Source organism: Asterias rubens, chromosome 11 (assembly GCF_902459465.1).
Source record: "Asterias rubens chromosome 11, eAstRub1.3, whole genome shotgun sequence".
Classification (NCBI taxonomy): Eukaryota; Metazoa; Echinodermata; class Asteroidea; order Forcipulatida; family Asteriidae; genus Asterias; species Asterias rubens.
In genome coordinates this window covers 17,952,098-17,972,165 of record NC_047072.1, presented here as the reverse complement: position 1 = coordinate 17,972,165, position 20,068 = coordinate 17,952,098, and the positions used below count along the sequence as shown (strand labels likewise).

The 20,068-nt window shown below is 38.8% G+C and overlaps 1 protein-coding gene across 2 annotated transcripts in view; it reads right to left on the bottom strand.

The window, feature by feature from the left end:
* The window catches only part of LOC117296541 (androglobin-like), a 64,085-nt gene that overhangs the window by 21,295 nt on the left and 22,722 nt on the right, over positions 1 to 20,068 (bottom strand). For both annotated transcript variants that reach the window (XM_033779510.1, XM_033779511.1), the window contains exons 15-29: positions 19,865 to 20,000; positions 18,725 to 18,914; positions 17,882 to 17,945; positions 16,747 to 16,776; positions 15,213 to 15,272; positions 13,942 to 13,995; positions 11,392 to 11,508; positions 10,746 to 10,757; positions 9,055 to 9,088; positions 8,525 to 8,695; positions 7,727 to 7,989; positions 7,107 to 7,271; positions 5,887 to 6,031; positions 4,422 to 4,448; positions 2,255 to 2,293 (exon numbers count right to left, since the gene is read on the bottom strand). In XM_033779510.1, the coding sequence (XP_033635401.1) occupies positions 2,255 to 2,293; positions 4,422 to 4,448; positions 5,887 to 6,031; positions 7,107 to 7,271; positions 7,727 to 7,989; positions 8,525 to 8,695; positions 9,055 to 9,088; positions 10,746 to 10,757; positions 11,392 to 11,508; positions 13,942 to 13,995; positions 15,213 to 15,272; positions 16,747 to 16,776; positions 17,882 to 17,945; positions 18,725 to 18,914; positions 19,865 to 20,000 (1,507 nt within the window). The remainder of the gene's footprint in view (positions 1 to 2,254; positions 2,294 to 4,421; positions 4,449 to 5,886; positions 6,032 to 7,106; positions 7,272 to 7,726; positions 7,990 to 8,524; positions 8,696 to 9,054; positions 9,089 to 10,745; positions 10,758 to 11,391; positions 11,509 to 13,941; positions 13,996 to 15,212; positions 15,273 to 16,746; positions 16,777 to 17,881; positions 17,946 to 18,724; positions 18,915 to 19,864; positions 20,001 to 20,068) is intronic.

The following is a 20,068-nucleotide window of genomic DNA, read 5'->3' as shown; positions in this document are numbered from 1 at the left end:
TACACCATGCCAGATATCGAGCACCAAAATTTAAGTACAGTCATGACAGTGTGCACAGAGATAAACACATATGGTGACTTTGGCGGATGGGGTAAACATAAATAATTTTGTCTCTGTTTGTTTAAACCTGCTGGGTAAAATTGTATATAGAGCTGTTAAATATTGCTTGGGAAAAACAGGGGACCAGACAAAATGCCATATTGGGTTTAATGTAATGACTGGTCCTCTGCCGACTTCAGCTCAGCAAAAATAATACGTTAAGCACAATTTTCAGTTAGGTGGCTCTTTGAAAACAGAAAGAATTATTATATTTTAAAGGAAAAAGAAATCGTACAATGCAGCTATTTTGAAGGGGGATTTTGTATATTGAATACTTATGAATGTTAGGAAAAGTGTGGAAACAGGCTTTCTGGCTTCAACAAAGAAATGACCATGAAATGACACAATTTTATTGAGGAAAACTTTAGTAATTTTAGATCTATAGTAAAGATGAGTGTCAATAATAAGGCTTTATGCTGAAAAATGGGTTTAGTAAAATATGGCTTATGTCAAATATGGGTTTAGTAACATATGGAATTAGTAAAATATGGCTTATGTAAAAATGTGGGTTAAGTAAAATATAAGCTTGGTTTAATTAATACAATAGTATAATAGCTTTAACAAAACATGGTTTTAGTAAAAAAAAAGTTTGGTCAAAAGGACTTATACAAGTTCACAAACATGTATGTAATACTGGGATCACACTGACATGACTAGAGACACATTGAGACTTTTCTTAAGCCCTGTGCGTGCACATACATGTAGCTGTGCTAATTACTACACAAAATTACAGTTAAAGACCTGCTTGAACGAAAATGTCAAGTCGTGAACTTTGCTGAATTCCACTTAAAATGTTTTCGATGAATAAGGAAATCAAGTCATATGATTATAAATAGGTTTCAATTGTGTAAAAAAAAACCAACATTTTGTATGCCCTTGTCCAGAGCTTTTCTGCGAGATTTGCGAAAAGCCCCGTTACGTAATCACTCTCAAAACGTCATAAGTAGATAAAGCCGCTTTGTTGCAGCGTGGATGTATAACAAAGTAAACTCCCACAAATGACATCAGCGGCATTGTCCTTTGACGCCCGCTCTCAACGGCAGAAGTGTTTTTAGTTTTTCAAAAAACCTTTAGGTAGGGGCCTGATTTTTTAATCGATAATTACGAAAAGTTCAGAAGTGTACACAATTACATTAAAATGGTGAACAAGTGCATTATAAACAAGTAAAAATACCATTTCTGTTGAAAACATTCCGCTCAGGTAGCTGTTTAATAATATTCGTATTGGTCAACCGACAATACCAGGTAGCATCACAGCATACATTTTTCTAAAAGAGTTTTCCCAAGAACGTAACATAAATACTTGTTTGAATTTTTCGTTTGTCTTTTCTTGCTTGAATCTGAATGCCTAAATATTACTTGAGTACCTCGTACGACATGGCCGTAAAGTTTAAATACACAAAATGTTATCAGCCTAATGCCTGGACTTGGAAGTCTTTCACGAGGATTAAACAATCTATTAGTTAAGTGTGATATCTCTAATTATTACAAATATATCATATATTTTTAAGAACTACATGTTTAACATACATGTTTTACTTATTTAAGGTTTTAAGTGTATTCGAACACTTACAGCAGAATGCTCTTTTTCCAACAGATTTAGAAATCATAATGGAGTCATTGCCAATTGGTTTAATAGTGCATCAAAATCAAGTTTTGGTGGTTACGGTCATCAGGGTTTTGGTTCGAATCCCGGTCATGACACTAGTGTCCTTGAGCAAGACACTCAACTATAATTGCTTCTCTCCACCCAGAGGTAAATGGATACCTGTGAGGGCAGAGATGGTTCTTGTGATTGACTTAGCTTAGTGCACTACATAATTGGCAGCACGGGTTGAAGACTACCCAGGGAGCTGAGATGGTTTAAGGAACAAAATGGCCCAGTGACCAGGGGTAACAATATTGTAGCGCCACACGGCTCACTGACTGATGGATTTAAGCTATACAAAAAGCTATTATTATTATGACTTGGTTAATATACTGAGAATCGTTTCACAAATAAAATTGTATAACTTTCAGTTATCCTATGATTAATGTACAGATATGTATGTTTGATTTTACATGCAAAATAGAATTACAGCAAAAATTTGGCAATTTGTTAAAGTAGCGGTTGGTGTAAGTAAAGCATGCTGTTAAAGTCGTAACGAAAACTTACGTTTCTTTATTTTGGCAGACTTTCTTGATGCACCGGTGGCTGAAAATAAATTTATCTTTTTTAATTCAGAGTTGCAAACAAAATTGAATGGCCTGATGTATCAACCATAGCAGAGCATTATTTCAAAGCTTCTTAAAGAATCATAAAATCATTCTCGATAAAAATAATTTCAAATACTCTTTAAATTCACCAAGTACCAAAACACATTTATGCGGTGGTTCGTCACCTTGTTTTATTTTTATTTAGTTGTGTGTTGTGTGAATACACCAAAATTAATTAGAATCCCAAAGAGTTAGGACTAGTCCCAACTGAGGACTAGTCCTAGGAGATATTAAAAACGTAAGGCTTGTCCGAAGTTAGGACAAGTAACTTGCCCTAACTCAAGATAAGACTAGTCTTAACTCTTTGTGAAATCCACCCCTGGAGTGTAAAATAAATAATGTGAAGGGGTAAGGGTTGTCGACGTACAAACAGCATACAACTATTTTGTGAGGAAATTAATTCATGCAAGGTGCAGCCAAGTAATTACAACTTGATTAATATTCATTGGTGGATGGAGACTAAAAGCCATTTCAGAAACAAGCGGCTGTGGCTAGATCACCATGGTAACATGCACTGAAGCATAGGCTTCCCTTAGCAACAGTCAGAGCCCTATAGCCCGAGCCACCAATTTTGAAATGGCCTAATACTAAAAATAGCACAAAATTACCAAACAGCATGCAACCGTTTCATGACTACAAACTAAATGTTTGTGAACAAAACAAAAGTGGGTGGCGTTTTTCTAAAAATCCAACAGCACTCAACTATATAAAAGATTAGACATGCACAAGTAAAGTGTGATGGCACTTCTATTGAAATTAAGCATGCAACTATTTTGTGAATTGAAAACCTTCATGCAATTAAATTACAGCGATAAACAGATCATACACAAATTCCATGTATAAATTAAATGAAAAAACAAAACAAAAAACATGTCACACAATTACATTGTATGTTGTGAACAGAAAAACTTTTAAACAGCAGAAAAAGTGGTGTCTAATCAAAGAACATGCAACTATTTTATGAATGGGGTTTTTAAAAAGCATGCAACTATTCTATGAATGGACGTTTCAAAAGCATGCAATTGTTGTAAGAACGGGTTTGAATAAGCATGCAGCTATTCTATGTCCGCTGATAACTTAATGATGAAAACTAAAGTATAATAAAGAATAAAAACTATACAAACAACATGCAAAACAAAAAAATGAAACTATTGACTCGTGAAAAAGAACCATCACAAAACTAAAAATAAAACATTCAAGGGTATTGTCTACAGAGTAAAGCACATTCATGCAAAGAAGGTAACACAATCAGACACAAAATCAATCAAATATAGTAACACAGACATGCGGGCCTGTGTGCTTCGTTTTTGAAAGGGCAAGGGCACCAAGGCATTTTCCCCCAGTAAAGGGCACCCTATGAGGAAACTGTAAATTTCTACTGGAGTGTTTCAAGGGCATTAACAAACAACTAAACAGGATTGGTACAAACAGTGGGTTGTAATACTATCCCTTCAAAAGATGCACTATTTGTATCTACTGCTAGTGACCCTCGGCAAAAAGACAATGTTATACTTTTTGTGCCCATCATGAAGGAAAAGCCATGGCCTGGGTGACCGATAGATACACACTCTAGGTCATGGGTTCGAATCCCACCTGAGTAATATGCCAGTGATTTTGTTCACCTAACTTGGGAAAGTACCGAGTATACAGTGCAAGGGTACAGTCAAATTGATATTCTTTAGGGAGGCTGTCTTTAACTAACCCCCATTTGCCACCGTAAACCCCCGGATCCCGGCGGTTTTTCTTTCACCACTTTAATGAGCTCATTATCTACAGGTCAATTCACAAAGCTACACTATACGTCACATGAATTTGCATGGGGTTTTACTGAGCCCTTCAGCCAGAGCATGACCTTTTGGGCGCTGGCATATTCATGATTTATGCAATCCTTTTGTAAGTGTTCACTAAGATAAAAGCCGCCGGGATCGGGCGATTGCCGGCGGAAAATGGGGGTTAGTTGAAGACGGCCTCCCTTATCCCCGATGCAAACTCAATATCTATTCATCACAGCTCACAAGGTATTTGGTGATGAGTGCTAAAGAAAACCTAAACAACTCAGTTAGTACCTGTGGATTCATGTGCAGCAACTTCCTCTACAAGGGTGGGAGCGGAAAATAAAAATCGAAGGGTGGGGGTGGAGAGGGTGTGAAGTGGGGTGGTAAGGAGGTAGCAAAACGATTATAAGTGGTTGATCAATTGCAGAGGTTTGGGTGCAAGATGCAGTGTAGATAGGAAGGGAGTTGTTTAACATTATACAAAAAACTGTGCATTTTTGAGCATGCATTTTGACAATGACGAACTACAATAAAATCTTTATGAAAACTGCTGGAAAGAAATCATAAACTTGTGACTGAATATTTGAAAAAGTCTTTATTTGGAGAATGCATTTTGACAATTAAGAACTACAAAAGATATTGTTTGAAAAATGACTAAACAAGAAATCAAAATCTGTGATAGAATATTCGTAAATCTCGGTTTAGCTATGGCCAATTTGTGAAAATTATGACTTTAATTTTCCCGATGGGAGCCAGTGCATTTTAAATTTTGAGCATGCAATTTGACAATGAAGGACTACAAAAGCATATTTTGAATAAAAAACTGTTTAAATTAAAACTGAAAGAAATTACAAAATTGCAACAGAATACTGGTAAATGCAGTTTGAGAGACATCCTGTATTGTTAAAATTTATTACATTAAAAAAACAAAAATTCAACAAAAATATCATCACGCATATTCTCGCCGGAAATGCTCTTTCCTTGTTTGGAAATAAGAATGCTGCCAGTATCAAATAAACTACAAGTTCGCTGTAAGGCTACTGTCAGAAAGGAACAAATATTTTACTTAGTTTAGTTCCAAACATATCAATAAGTATCAACAAACTGTAAATATTCTTCACTGCATTAACCAATCACAGCACACAATATACCTGGCCTGCTCTCTGTAACCAACCAAGAGGCTCCTGAAATTACCATAATCAAGGAAAGAGAGTCACAATGAAAACACAGTCCGCAACCAGAGTAGAAAAAAAACTTGTTTTTAAATGCTCCTTTATTTTTTGCCTTAAAGGTTATCATAGAGTGCTGTGTTCAAAAGAGATGTGCAAGCCGTGAATAAGTGGGGCCAATAAAAAAACACTTCAAAAAGTTGCTAAGCAAGATTGAGAAAGTTGGCAAGAGACCATCCTAAAGATGTGCAAGCCGTGAATAATTATGGCTGATAAAAACAAAAAATACTACAAAAAAATGCTTAGCAAGATCGAGAAAGTTGGCAAGAGACCGACCTAAAGACGTGTACATGATGAGAGTGAGGCTGGTGTCCCTCAAAACATACTAAGCTCAAATAATCTGCTTACTGTAATTCCAAGTAGCCATGGAATCCAGATGTGATGTGAAAATGTTAGAAGCATTCTTAATATAACTGGAGTGCAAATTCTGCTTAGCAGCTGTGGAGTTCAACCACTCAGTGCTGATTGAACAGATAGTAATGCCCAACATTGCTATCCGCTAAGCGCTAGTTTGAATTTTTGCTTACCTGGTCTACTCCCGCCGTAGCTAATCCCAGAGACGGATTTTGAGTTGATATCCAGCGTGAAGACCTTCCATGCGTAAGCGATATCAGCCGAGAAGTTCTCACCAAACGCTTTACGGAGAGTCAAGTACATAGCTTCGCCAAAAACCTACCGGGAAGAATAAAAAGGTTTAAAAGTAATTTCAGTCAGTTATGTAGGGCTTGATGAGATGCCAGTATTTAATTTCTTTTAATTTATTCTGGTTGTGAAGCCATGGACTCTCAGAAAACTTAATCATTGCACTAGGCAAGAACCCAATGGAGAGAAGACAATAGGAAACTTAATCACTGCACTAGGCAAGAACCCAATGGAGAGAAGACAATAGAAAACTTAATCACTGCACTAGGCAAGAACCCAATGGAGAGAAGACAATAGAAAACTTAATCACTGCACTAGGCAAGAACCCAATGGAGAGAAGACAATAGGAAACTTAATCACTGCACTAGGCAAGAACCCAATGGAGAGGAGACAATGGAAAACTTAATCACTGCACTTGGCAAGAACCCAATGGAGAGAAGACAATAGAAAACTTAATCACTGCACTAGGCAAGAACCCAATGGAGAGAAGACAATGGAGGAAGTTTCAGTTTTAGTTCGCTCGTCCCCAGCGCCTTGCTTTAACCAAAGGTGCTGGGATGGGCAAACGCATCATGCACTGTCATTGGTTTAATAATGCGCAGTCCCATCATGCATCACACTCACACTGCACCATATTTCTATGCACTGCATACTTGATGTACTTCTTGTACAGCGCTGTGGTACTTTCCCCTGTTTGTTAGAGCGCTTTATTAATACCTTGTATTATTATTATTTTTATTATTATTATTATTATTAAGCATCTGTGCAGGCGATTAGCCCATCCCAGCGGTCCTGGATAGACTGGAAGCTAGGGCCGAGCGAACAGTTTTAGATGTCAGAGGAAACCCGCTGAGAATTGTTCCAGGGAGAACCCACACAGTCGCAGGGACTAGCTGAAAACCCAATCCACATAGATTGTGCCCATGGTGGGATTTGAACTTGGGTACAAGAAATGGAAGGTAGGGAAAGATACCACTATTATAAGCCAACCCGACCACCCTTGTGTTTTTCTTGTGACATCAAACTTTGCTTAGCACTTACAACGATTTTTAAACTTATGCCGGCTAGTCAAGCAAACAATTTAAAAGAAAAAAAAACAGCTCACCTCAAAGTTATGAAGCACAGAGAGTCTGTCTTTCCTGACGGGGCAGTGGACGTTATTCAGAGCAAGCATGGCTTGTTCCATTCCTTCTTTATGGTCGATCTGTTGGATGACGTTACCGATACCTCTTAACACCTGGGTTGCATGATCCACGAACCGACAACTCTCCTACAGATGAAACATCAAACTTGTCAAAAACAAAATAATAATAATAATAATTCTAAAAGCACTGGGGAAACATCTAGACCAAACAGGGACAAATGCGAGGATGTATATCTGTTGCAGATCCTGTTGGGAACACCAAGGATCCAGAGAAAAAACCCTCGAGATCTAAGGCTACGCGACATAGCCGGACTCGAGGAGTTACCCGCATAGCGGAAATTATGCTATCTTTCTTTTGCATGCTGTGATAAGATTAAATAATAATAAAAATTGTGGCCATGTCTGTCCAAAAGCCACTCCTGACGAAGGAGAGATGCAAAAGCAAGGGAGCTTCAAATAATTTAAAAAGACATGGTAAATGACATATTAAGGACAAAAATAGGTTTTTCAAATGAGTTTTGAAGATTGTGTATACATAGTGACTTGTCGGCGAAATATTATTAATAAAAAACTCAACCCACCTTAACCAGATGGGTCATGACCGTTTCCTCATCCCCGTAAACAAATGGTACGGTCGAACACAGATGGACATGGTAGCCCAGTGGAGCGTTCATGGTAAAACGCAAAACATGTCGCCCGGGCGGCAGTGTGAGGGCAGCAGCCTTGGTGGACGTCGTACGGATACGCAAGATGGGTTGCCCGACGACGAGGCTCTTCCAGGAGTAGGGCTCCGCAACGAGGAGACCCGAAACATTTGGTGTGATCGTGGGTGTTTCTTTTAGAGCTGGGAGGAGGAAAGTGTATTTAAAAGGTTGAAAGGAATAAAACGCCTGTCAGGACATCAAAAAGTTCAAATTCGAAAAAGCAAGTCATTTTTCAGAAAAGAACAAGTGTAGGTTTTCGCCAGAAATTAGGCCTGAAATTCCACAGAGGCCTTTTTTGCCCTGGTCTTGGCCTTGGTGCCCCTTCAAATGTTTCCCATAGACTTTAAGATTTTTCAATGGAATGCAAATGGCCTAGCCTTCAAAAAGATGATGTTCCAAGTCTAATCTCCGAGGAAAAAAAAAGGGTGAAAATCACACAGTAATGTTCTCAGGAGAGTCGCGTAAACACGTCGTACTTGCTGAACAAAAAATCACCTTCTGAGTTTTTTTGTGACATTGTTTTACTCATTTCTCAAAAAAGTACATCACCTCAGCTAGTAATATATTAATTTAAGCTTTCTACTGTCATTATCTTCAAACTATGTAAGCTTAATGTAAATCTGCTGACATTGTGTTTTGTGTCCTGCTAAAAGTACCCAAACCCTCTGTACGTACCAAGTCCGTCGGCGACGCTGCTGGATCCAGCCACGGACTCTGCATCCTTGTGCTTCTCCTTCTCTCTAGAGGTGCTGTGAGACGTCTTGGGAGGCTCAAGAGGCGGGTCAAACCAACGAGACAAAGAAGAGAAGCTCACTATGATCTCACTGGATACTAGATTATCAACGACTGTGAGTGGCGATAGTTAAGGAGTTAATACATAGCACCAGCTTGAAATAATTCGGTAATAATAATTTCAGCGTACTACATGTACCAATCGCTGAAGGTCAGACGCTGGAAATGTTATCAAGTGTACATGTCACTGCTCATGCACAACTCTCGACCAATGATAGGACTCCATTGTCCTGAATGAGGGCACTGTTTTGGACTGCAACGTCATAATATCGCAACTCCGTACGCGCACATTAGGTATGGAATGAGGTGCTTGCTGGTCTAGCTAGCAACCAAGTTGTAGTAAGCACATAAACAATGGGTATTTGTGAAAAAATCTATGCAATTACATTGTATTGGTCTCATGAAAAGGATACAGAAGTAATGAGGAGCTCTATCATCAAGAGGGGTCTGTGGAAAGACAGAGAAAATAAACAATTATTCATCAGTAAAACTTTGTCAACAACAACAAGTTTTTATAAAAAAGCCTTTGAAAGCAGTCATTAAGAAACAAGAATGCCTCAAAATTGTGCTGAGTCCCTGTTACTTTGCAAACTTATTACACGGTCTGCCGTTTTGAAGTACCAAACTTTTACTCTACACAAAACTGCGGACCAGTCTGACCACTTATATGAAATCACAATCAAGTAATAAACTATTAAAAATGAAAATCATTTAAAAAAATCACAGCAAGCAAATCAACCAATCATGAGTAATGTGTGGAAAGCTATTCTATATTCATTGAAAGTCAACGAAGAGTCTTCCACATCAGAGATGGTGATGCCAAAACCTCAGGGCAATCAATGTACACAATATCTCTAAGCTAGTGGCTAGTTCTGGGGTGACAAAGTCATCTGCGTGTGGGTTTGAATCCCAGTCAGTGTCATGTTGAAGTTGTGATAGTGTTGCCCGAGCGGTTTTATCTGATTGAAGTTCTGGTTTCTGAGTTCATCAGGGTGTTGGTTCGAATCCCAGTCATATCACTTGTGTCTTTGAGCAACATACTTAAAGGCAGTGGACACTATTGGTAATTACTCAAAATAATTATTAGCATAAAACCTTACTTGGTAATGAGTAATGGGGAGAGGTTGACTAGTATAAAACATTGTGAGAAAAGGCTCCCTCTGAAGTGGAGTAGTTTTCGAGAAAGAAGTAATTTTCAAGAATTTGATTTCGAGACCTTAGATTTAGAAATTGAGGTCTCCAAATCAAGCATCTGAAAGCACACAACTGTGTATGACAAGGGTGTTTTATCTTTCATTATTATCTTGCAACTTCGATGACCAATTGAGCTCAAATTTTCACAGGTTTGTTATTTCATGCATCAAGTGAGAAGACTGGTCTTTGACAATTACCGATAGTGTCCAGTGTCTTTAACCATTATTGCTTCTGTTGTAATGGGTACCTGTGAAGGCAGAGATGGTTCTTGTGATGTGATTGATTTAGCTTGGTGCGCTAACGTTTGGCAGCAAAGAAGCAAGAAATCACTCAAAAGGCATGGTGCAGTAAATTTATTGTACCAAACAGCAATGTCATACAAATCATTTGAAAGTGTGGGTTTTTATAACATTACATTGAGGTGCATTTGACAAGAATAATAATAATAATAATAATAATAACTTTCGATTTATATAGCGCCTAATAACTAACACTTAATTCTCTAAGCGCTTTACATTAATGCCCTGGTCATAGGGCCAATAACATCCCTTTTTAATGTTTCTCAGCTCCCTTGGGAGTATACAACCTGGGCAACAGCTTATATCGCTCCAAAGGCTTTTTCATTCACAATATCAACCTCTACCCTCGCAGGTACCCATTTATTCCCCTGGGTGAAGAGAAGCAATTATAGTAAAGTATCTTGCTCAAGGACACAAGTGTCACGACCGGGATTCAAACCCACACTCCGGTGAAGACGCACCAGAACTTGAATTCGATGCTCTTAACCACTCGGCCATGACACTCTACAAAGAATCACTGCATTTGGAACAACTTCCAGATAACTTCTAGATCACACAAATTCTCCTAAAAAGAAAACTTGTCTCTAAAAACAAAGCACTCCATTAATTACCTTATCCCTGTCCTGGAAGCAGTGCATAAATGACAAGCAAGGAAGAGCAAAAAAAAAGGAGTATTCAAGTTATAGTTACATGTAATCGTGTGTGAGAAAAGGTACATGTAGCAGTGACGGTGCTTTAGAAAAAGTTTGTGGCTGTTTTTCTCAGCAAGTAGACACTGTGTTCAGCCGAAAATTTCACATGTGACTCTTACTGTATCTTAATTTATCTTCAAACACATTTTGCTAGCCTCCTGGACTAATTGAGAAACAGGTTTATTATGAAAAACAGTCAAAACTGCTGGAATTGTGTTTTGTCAGGATCAGATTTCATCAAGCTGTTGACCTGTAAGCAAAACAGTTTTGAGGTGTGCATGCGCTCTCACCATGGTTTTGTATTGTTACGTCACTCATGTGCTTACGGTGGGTTAGCCAGCATTTTTTGTACCCATGCTTAAGGTAAACAGCTTCATGACATGGAAATTTAACAAAACAGGTGCTTAAATGTTTTATGAAATTGGGCCAAGGACCTTAAAGTGACCTTACGGTCGGGACTGCGGTTCGGTTTAAATTTTGGGCCCTGCATGGGATTAATATCAGTTGTGTGTTTTGAGGGAAATTGAGACCTGAAGGAAACTAGGAGTTTGTGGATGAGACTTACGTGATGCTGGGGTGAGGGACTAAAAGGGATCCTGGCTGGGGTCTGGGAAGTCATGGAGGCGCTGGGGTTCGGACCACCAGGAGCTGCGGACTTCTTACTGCCGGTCGGCTGGACACCCTGAAAGTCAAGTCAAAGATAATCAGATTATTTTTCTTTACACCTGAGATTAGAATAAGGATTTCAATAGACGTCATTGGCTGCCAGCGTGAAGAGTTATCATTGGCTGAGAGTTGTGCATAACGCGTACACTTTTCCATTGTTTTACATCAGTGGAAGAACAATATAATATTTTAAACTTTTGTATTGAACCAAAGACAAGTAGATGAGTTAAAACTTGCAAATTTATTTATCAAATAGTTGTCAACAAAGATAACAAAAAAGATCTCAGCTTATGTAATAGTGTTGCATATTCAATTCAATGAATCATCCAATCATGTCAGTAGGGGAATTTCCCAAAAGTGATTTTGACCCACTGTGTCAAAATGCAGGAGCGAAACAAGAGCTTGCTACATGTAGAAATTTTAATTTGATGTGAATGCTTCATCACAACTTCGTTCATGCATCTTGGTTTGAGGGAAAGTTTGTTGATGCACTGAATTGATCAAGGAAAGCATCAAACATTCAACAACAACAAACATTCACATAATTTCATAGCAGGTACTGGCCACACTCACACAAAAAAATAACAGGCTCAATAAAATAAGATGAAGTCGACAGTGCAATTATATTAAACGGAAATAATACCAGGCAACTGAATTATATTAATGCTTAAGAAATACATCATAAAAAGACATAAACAGATGAATTAGTAGAAACATTTGTGCATTTCATGCAGATGTGTGCTACCGACAAAAGGTTATTTATAAACACAAATGCTAATTGACTCATGGTTTGACCCCAGGCTAACAACTCTGCTGGGTCAAAACTGCATTACCACGATTCGCATGGCCACATTTGAAAAAAGTAGGAATTTTTTTTTTTAGAGTACAAAGACTGATACATATAGTGAAGGCTGTTTTATAGATAGGTAGGGTATACAATCAGATTTTTTCAAGATTTAGACAAAAACGAAAATCAGAAAATCAAACTCAAATAAGAAGAATATCATGTCTTATTATACTGTTATCATGGTTATAGGCGAGTATTGCTGCCATACACAGGACAATTACTGGCACTGTGAAATTAACAATGATCATGTAAAAAACAACAAAACAAAACTGACCGGATAAATTTGTATACAATTATGGGTCGAACAAAGAAAAATTTACTACAGCGGGACTTAAACCTGCCACTTCCAGATTAATGTGCCGGTGTTCTACCAACCGAGCTATCTAGTCCAAGAAAGCTCCTGGGGTGGATTTCACAAAGAGTTAAGACTAGTCTTATCTTGAGTTAGGTAGAGTTACTCGTCCTAACTTAGGACGAGCGATACGCTTTTGATATCTCCTAAGAATAGTCCTAAGTTAGGACTAGTCTTAACTCTTTTTGAAATCGACCCCTGGCCAAATACATGTAGCTCAGTTGGTAGAGCGCCAGAACATCATCTGGAGGTCAGTTTCAAGTCTCGCTCCAGTAAATTTGTATTTGTTCAACCCAAAATTATTTTTAAAATGAATTAGTAAGTTTGTGCATCTCATGCGGCAGATGTGTGCTTTTGATGTAAAAAGAAAACACAAGGATAAAAAGCTCTCCACCACAAGAAATAAAAATTAGCAACAAAATGGCTGTCCTTCTTCCCAATGGTCTGCTTCTGTCTTTTAAGAAAAAAAACTGAGGGCACAGAATAAGCCCAAGACAGAAAAAGGGCGAGCGGAAATCAGGGTGAAATCCCGAAACATTATACATGTTATTTCCTCATAGGTTGCCCTTTTATCCAAGACAAAATGCCTTGGTGCCCATGCCCTTTCAAAAACAAAGCATAATATAGGCTTGATAACCATGATAACAGGCTAAAGACAATACGAGTGGTACTTTTACACAAGCTATACTTATTAGAACAGCTATACCACAATATTTATACACACATTCTTGACAAGAAAGAAAACTGAGCCATGCAGACCTAAGAAATATTTACTTGTACATTGACACTGATCCATACCTCACCAAAAAGGAAAAGGAATTTCAGAGTTTCAGAATTTCGACGATACATGGCTGCCGTCGCAGCAAATGTTTTGCAGGGGTCGAGCAAAAGTCAATTGTTGCCAATTATTCATTAGGGACTTTTCGTTTTCGACGACGGATGGTTCTGCGACGGTTGTTCAGCTAAACGTTGTCGTTTTCAGCACAACGAAGATTCATCCCAAGTACTGTCGTAGAAATTGAGGGACGACCGTCCTCAAAGCCGACGCATGCGCAGATGACGCCAAATGTCATCTTTACCGTCGCAGAACCATCCGTCGTCGAAAACGAAAAGTCCCTAATGCCAACTTGTGACATCAAAATTCCTATATCATTCACATTTGCAAGTATAAACCAGGCTTTAAGGGTTTGCTTTTTATTTTGAGTGAGGTATGAAGCGGGCCTCGGAGGATGAGAGGTTTATAAACATACGGAGTCGGAACAATATTCATGCCGAGAAACTCGTCCAAATTTTGGCACTTGGAGCTGAAGTTGACATTAGAAAAAGCGGCAATCGAAGAGGAAAAAAAATATGAAAGAAGAGAGAGTTAGTTGCCACATTGAGGAAATGACAGTTAGATTTAGAATTCATTGATGAACAGCGGTATATTCCGCTCACTTGAACAATGCGAATTTTGGCCAACGATAAGTACAGGTTCACCATTTAGCACAAACTTTGAATGAACATCTTTGTGTCATGATGGGGAAAACGAAGCACACTGATTGCTTTTTGTCAAACAAACTTATTTTGCATTTGCTTTTTATCTTCGAACTGAGCAAACTAAGCCTTTGCTATGACAACAGCTGCTCTCCACTGTCAGGTCCTCTTTGTTCCATAATTGCGGAGAGGTCATGAAGCCGTTTTCCAGTGTCACGCTCTGAGATGTCCACAAATGTTACTGCAGAACACCCCCTTGAGTGGCTTATGTCGGCCAAAAAATGCATTGTTCTTGTGAGTGGAACACAGTTGAAGTAGGATGTTGGAGTACAGATTGAAGGTAATTAGGCTACATTTTATTAAAAGTCCCCACGAAATGATTAATGATAACCATCTAAATAGAATAGAATTAATGGTGCTTTATCATTGAGTTTCATATGAAGTGCATTTTATGATATGTGTTTAACAAAGGTAGCAAAAAATAATAAGGCATGCATGATATATAAATTAACCTAATGGTATCCATGGCTTTCGTTTAAGTTGAGTCCAAAAGGAATAATATTTTTGTCTACACAATTCACCCCCCCCCCCCACCACACATTTTTTTTTCTAGGCTGTGTTAAATTTGCTGTCTTAGGTTTAAAGGCACTGGACATCTTTGGTAATTATCAAGCGTTGCAAGAGAATATTGAAAGAAAAAACACCTTTGTGGCACAATTGTATGCTTTCAGATGCCTAAAAAAGGCTTTTTCAGATTCAAATATTTTAGTGAGAAATTACCTCCTCCAAATCTTTGATACTTCAGACATGTCAGAGGGAGCCGTTTTTCACAATGTTTTATACTATCAACAGCTCTCCATTGCTCGTTACCAAGTAAGTTTTTTATGCTGACAATTATTTTGAGTAATTACCAAAAGCGTCCAGTGCCTCAAAGTGCTTTATTGTTGTGAACTGAAACTGAATGAACTATAACCTCTAACCGAATGAACTATGACCTTTAGGAATCACATGACAAAGAAGAAAGTGGTAGCAATAAAACACCTACAGTATCACTCCGCCGGCTGGTAAACGTGCCTACCATGTTAGACAGAGGTGCAGCTTCAAGCTGTGATGTATGAGGGCATAGAGGGGAACCGGGGAAGGGGGAATGATTTATGGGATGGGAGAGAAGGGGTCAAGAGGTCAACATGTTGACAGGGTGTGGGTGGTGGTGATAGCAGGTTTTTTGCAAAAACAGAAAAAGGGATTGAGAGAAAATGAGGTAATGTTTGGAAGAGCAGGTTTAAACAGTGTTGTGTTCAGCAAACAAGACAGATAGAATTCGGCAAACAGAAACAAGGCGAATATGAAGACAAGAATATCGGGAACGTAAATATAGGGAAAGAATAGTGAGGTTGAGAAAGATAAACAAGAAAATATAGTCAATATTCAGGCAGGAATAGTGAGGTTGAGAAAGATAAACAAGAAAATATAGTCAATATTCAGGCAGGAATAGTGAGGTTGAGAAAGATAAACAAGAAAATATAGTCAATATTCAGGCAGGAATAATTATAAGTTCTACACTGATACCTCAGCTCTAAACCCCTATAAATAGACCAAAATCTCTCACATTCTACAGCCTCCTGACGATGATTAGACCAAGCTAGTCAACGCTGAGACTAATTTTAATTATTAGAACTTGCTCTGCATTAGTGAAGCTAATAACCAGAAGTCCCCTCCATCCACTAAAGCTTAAGATTTCCTGGTAGCTAGAGGCAGTTCAAACCCTATGTTTTAGCAGCAGGTACCGCAACAATATAATAGATGTTAAATTTGCATCGAGGATAAAGAAGATTGACTTTGGTTTGTTACCCTTACATCGATGTGTAAGAGTTGGAGAGTTAATTACAACATTTATCAGTAGGACAAACATGAACCTGTTGACTGAACTCAAATCCACATTGCAAGTAGCCAACATAGATTTATTCAGTGCAACATCATGTTCAACATCATTCTGTGCCTGAATTGTTCCTTCCAAAATAAACAATAAAACACAGCAATCGGACAAAATACACAAACTGATGACATTTCCTCAAAGACAAACAATCATAGGGCCGATTTCAAAAAGCTGTCAGGGGTTGATTTCACAAAGAGTTAAGACTACTCTTCTAAAAAAAAAAAAAAAAAAAAAAATTCTTATCGCTGCCAGCAGCAGACTTATATGAACAGCAATAAGTACAAGTCTGGAGTAGAACATGTACATTACAATAGGACTAGCCTTAATATCTCCTAGGACTAGTCCTAAGTCAGGAGCAGTCCTAACTCTTTGATAAAATCGACCCCTGGACATTTATCGACCAAGCACGAATAAGTTTTGCGTAGCAAACACAGGTTTACCAGCCAAAATGCAACATCAGCAACATTTCAGGTAACCAGTCTCACACACTGGTTAAGATTCATTGAGTTTCGGCTGGTAACCTGTTTCTGCTAAGCAATTCTATTTCATGCTTAGCAAAGTTGCTAAGTAGCTGAATGAAACTTGGCCCCCAACCAAAGTAGCTGAATGAAACTTGGGCCCCCAGATGTTTAGCTCTACAAACCTGTATGTTTTTGAGGTATTTTTCCAGTTTCTTAGTAGAGAGTAAGCGTTAATAAGAAAGACAAGAAAAGCGGAACTTTAAGCATTAGATGAACAAAATAACAATGTTAATGGCCGCAACTAGGATTAAATTGATTAATTGTGGGCACTTAAAAGGAGAGCAGAAATTCCAAGGTACAAGAATGTCAAGTTGAGTCAAATGACAGAATCATCATGAAGTACGATTTAAAACTTTGAGTATACATGTAATGAGTATCTCTTTTTGTGGTGTGTTATGGCCGAGCGGTTAAGAGCACTGGATTCAAGCTCTGGTGTTTGATCAGCAGAGTGTGGGTTCAAATCCCGGTCGTGACACTTGCTACGTAAAATTGGGGAGGTAGTTCTTTCTGCTCTAACGGCCAGGCTTCGGACTGATGATACCCAAGCCTACATTCGTATGGACTGTAAAAGGGGTAACCCTGTTTCAGCCCTGGGAGTAGGTGGCAAAGGCCTCTGGAAAAAAATCCTTGTAGCCCACACCTTGAAGTGGCCTTTAGGCCTTGTGTGTCTGGCGACTTGCATATAAAAATAAAAAAAATAAAATAAAAAAATAGAGGTTCTAAAAAGAACCGCTGCTTAACGACTCAATGCTTAATCGGTATGCTCTGATTGACTTCAGGAGAATACTGGACTCTGTTGCTGGATACTGCTTATTCAGTGCCTTGTAGGCGTTTAGCTGGTTTCTGGGCGTGGCTCGATGGTGCGCGACGGCAGGAACTAAAGATAGGTCGATCAGAGCATACTGATCAAAATGTTAAGTCGTTAACCAGTGGTTCTTTTAAGAACCAACACTACTCAAACGAGACATTCACAATACTGCAAACCTCTCTTGGAAATCTAGTATTGGTACTGGGGTCTTGTCTTGCACGATAGAGACACCATGCAATTTCAAGCTTGTGTGTATGAGGTAAATGCAGTTTTTAAGAGATGCAAAGTTTTCGCACCAACTTAACGGTTTACTGTGTAACGCCTCTGTGACGTCAAGCCGTTGTCGGTTTTACATCGCCACCTGATTGGGGAATTGGCAAGGGGGGGAGGGGATGGTGACAATTTATTTTCAAAATAAAGAAGCAACAAGAAGAATTTTGATAAAATACCTTAAGATCGGACACTCTGTGGTTGCAGAGGTAGGTTGATGGCTTGTGGAAGATGTACAGTGTCCTAAGGGAAATAGAATGAGAATAATGGAAGGTCAGTAATCGGAAAAAGTGATGCTTGAAGCTTTGCATGGAGTGGATAAACGGTTGAAACCATCGATGATTATTTCTGAACTTCTTCAAGTTTACACTCCATCAAGAAATCTTTGATCAAGTTCCATGCTTCTCCTCATTGAACCTAAGTCTCGACACTCATTGGGTGACAGGTCTTTTTCTTCGGCTGCACCACGCATCTGGAACACTCTACCACTTAATCTTAGATCTTGTCTTTGTACCACAACATTCAAGTCTCTTCTCAAAACTTGTTTGTTTTGTTAGTTTTTGGTTTTTACTGCGCCTTGAACACCCAGCAGGGTATTAAATTAATATTACGTAATTTAAACACTGTATCTTGGAACAATGCAAGTCTGAGGAAACCTGTAAACATGGGTGCTTGCTTACGTAAACCAGCAATACCAGGACTAACCCCTACTCTCCACAACAAGTGTTCTTGGTTCTTTTTTTAAAATCCTCGTACACACAGGACCTACACAGCTTAATGCTCACTCAGTCAGCATTTTAGTCAAACAAACTTTTAATCGATGTCATGCAAAATGTGTAATCGGTTTTTCACTATTTTCTCGTGACCCAGATGGCAAATCGATCTCAAACTTCTACAGGCTTGTCAGTCTATGTATATGGTGGATCACATAAAATTCTTACACTGCCAGCAACTGTTTTGTTAGCAAAAACCAATTCTGTATTGTTCCTTGAAGTTTTCAAATCGCTAAAATCAAAACTTACTTGAAACATTTACAGAAGTCTTCAAAGTCCATCCAGATATCTTTAGGTACCATCTTCTCAAGCTTCACCTCCTCCTTGGCTGCCTCCGGGGGAGCCTCACCCTCCAGGGTGGACCCGAGTCCCTCCCCGGCTCCGGTCATCACGGACATCGCATCAGTGGCATCGTCTGATGGCCTCAAGGTGCCAGTTTCTGTAGAGAAAGAATTTGGAAAGTTATGGTTGGCTGTGGAGGTAAGAAGTTTCCGCACTGAATTGGGGCTTGCTGCTAAGCCTGAGCGACCAGTGCAACTTGGACTTGTGTCAAAGTTGCGCTTATTGAGTGCTTAGTCGAGTTGCGACTACCTTTTTTTGGGGGGGGTGGGCCACCACAACTACTACAAAGATAGTCGCGACTTCCGCATGTTGAACCAACTGTGTCGCTCATGACTATTCACGACAACATAATTTATTTACGAAACACAATCAAAGATCAGTGACACAATCTTTCAATCTTTCAGTGTAAATTTTAACTAAATTGCGCCTGCAGCAAACAATTTGCCTCAATGCATCTCGGGAATTAAAGACGGTCTACCTATTAGGGTACAATTCAAGGTAGAGAATGCCCTAAGCTGTGCTGGATAGACAATGTGACAAAGTTGAGAGGTAGAAGCATAGGAGAGCTGAGAATAACAGCAATTGAAAGAGAACAGGTGATGGCGGTGACTCCCATTACAATTTGAGGATGGGGCGACTTTGGACGAATGATAATTGTTGCTGATTAATTGGTAATTGTCAAAATCCAGTCTTCTTACTTTGTGTATCTCAACATATGCATAAAATAACAAACATGTGAAAATTTGAGCTCGATTGGTCGTCGGAGTTGCGAGATAACTATGAAAGAAAAAAACACCCTTCTCACACAAAGTTGTGTGCTTTCAGATGGTTGATTTCGAGACCTCAAATTCTAAACTTGAGGTCTCGAAATCAAATTCGTGGAAAATCTTTCTCGAAAACTATGTCACTTCAGAGGGAGCCGTTTCTCACAATGTTTTATACTATCAACCTCTCCCCATTTCTCTCTACCAAGTGAGGTTTTATGCTGATAATTATTTTGAGTATTTACCAATAGTGTACACTGCCTTTAAGGGAAAAATTTCCTACCAGATTTATCTGTGGTGTCTTTCTCAGCCTTGGGTTCCTTCAAGACGACCTTCGACTCTCCTTTAGTTGGAGTCTTCTCGGCCACTTTGCTGATTTTCTTAGCTGACTTCTTACGAGTTGGACTCGCACTTTTCTCCTTTGGAGGCAAAATATAATAGGTAACAGTATCTGACAAAAGATGCCATTCAAGGGCGTCGGTCGCAA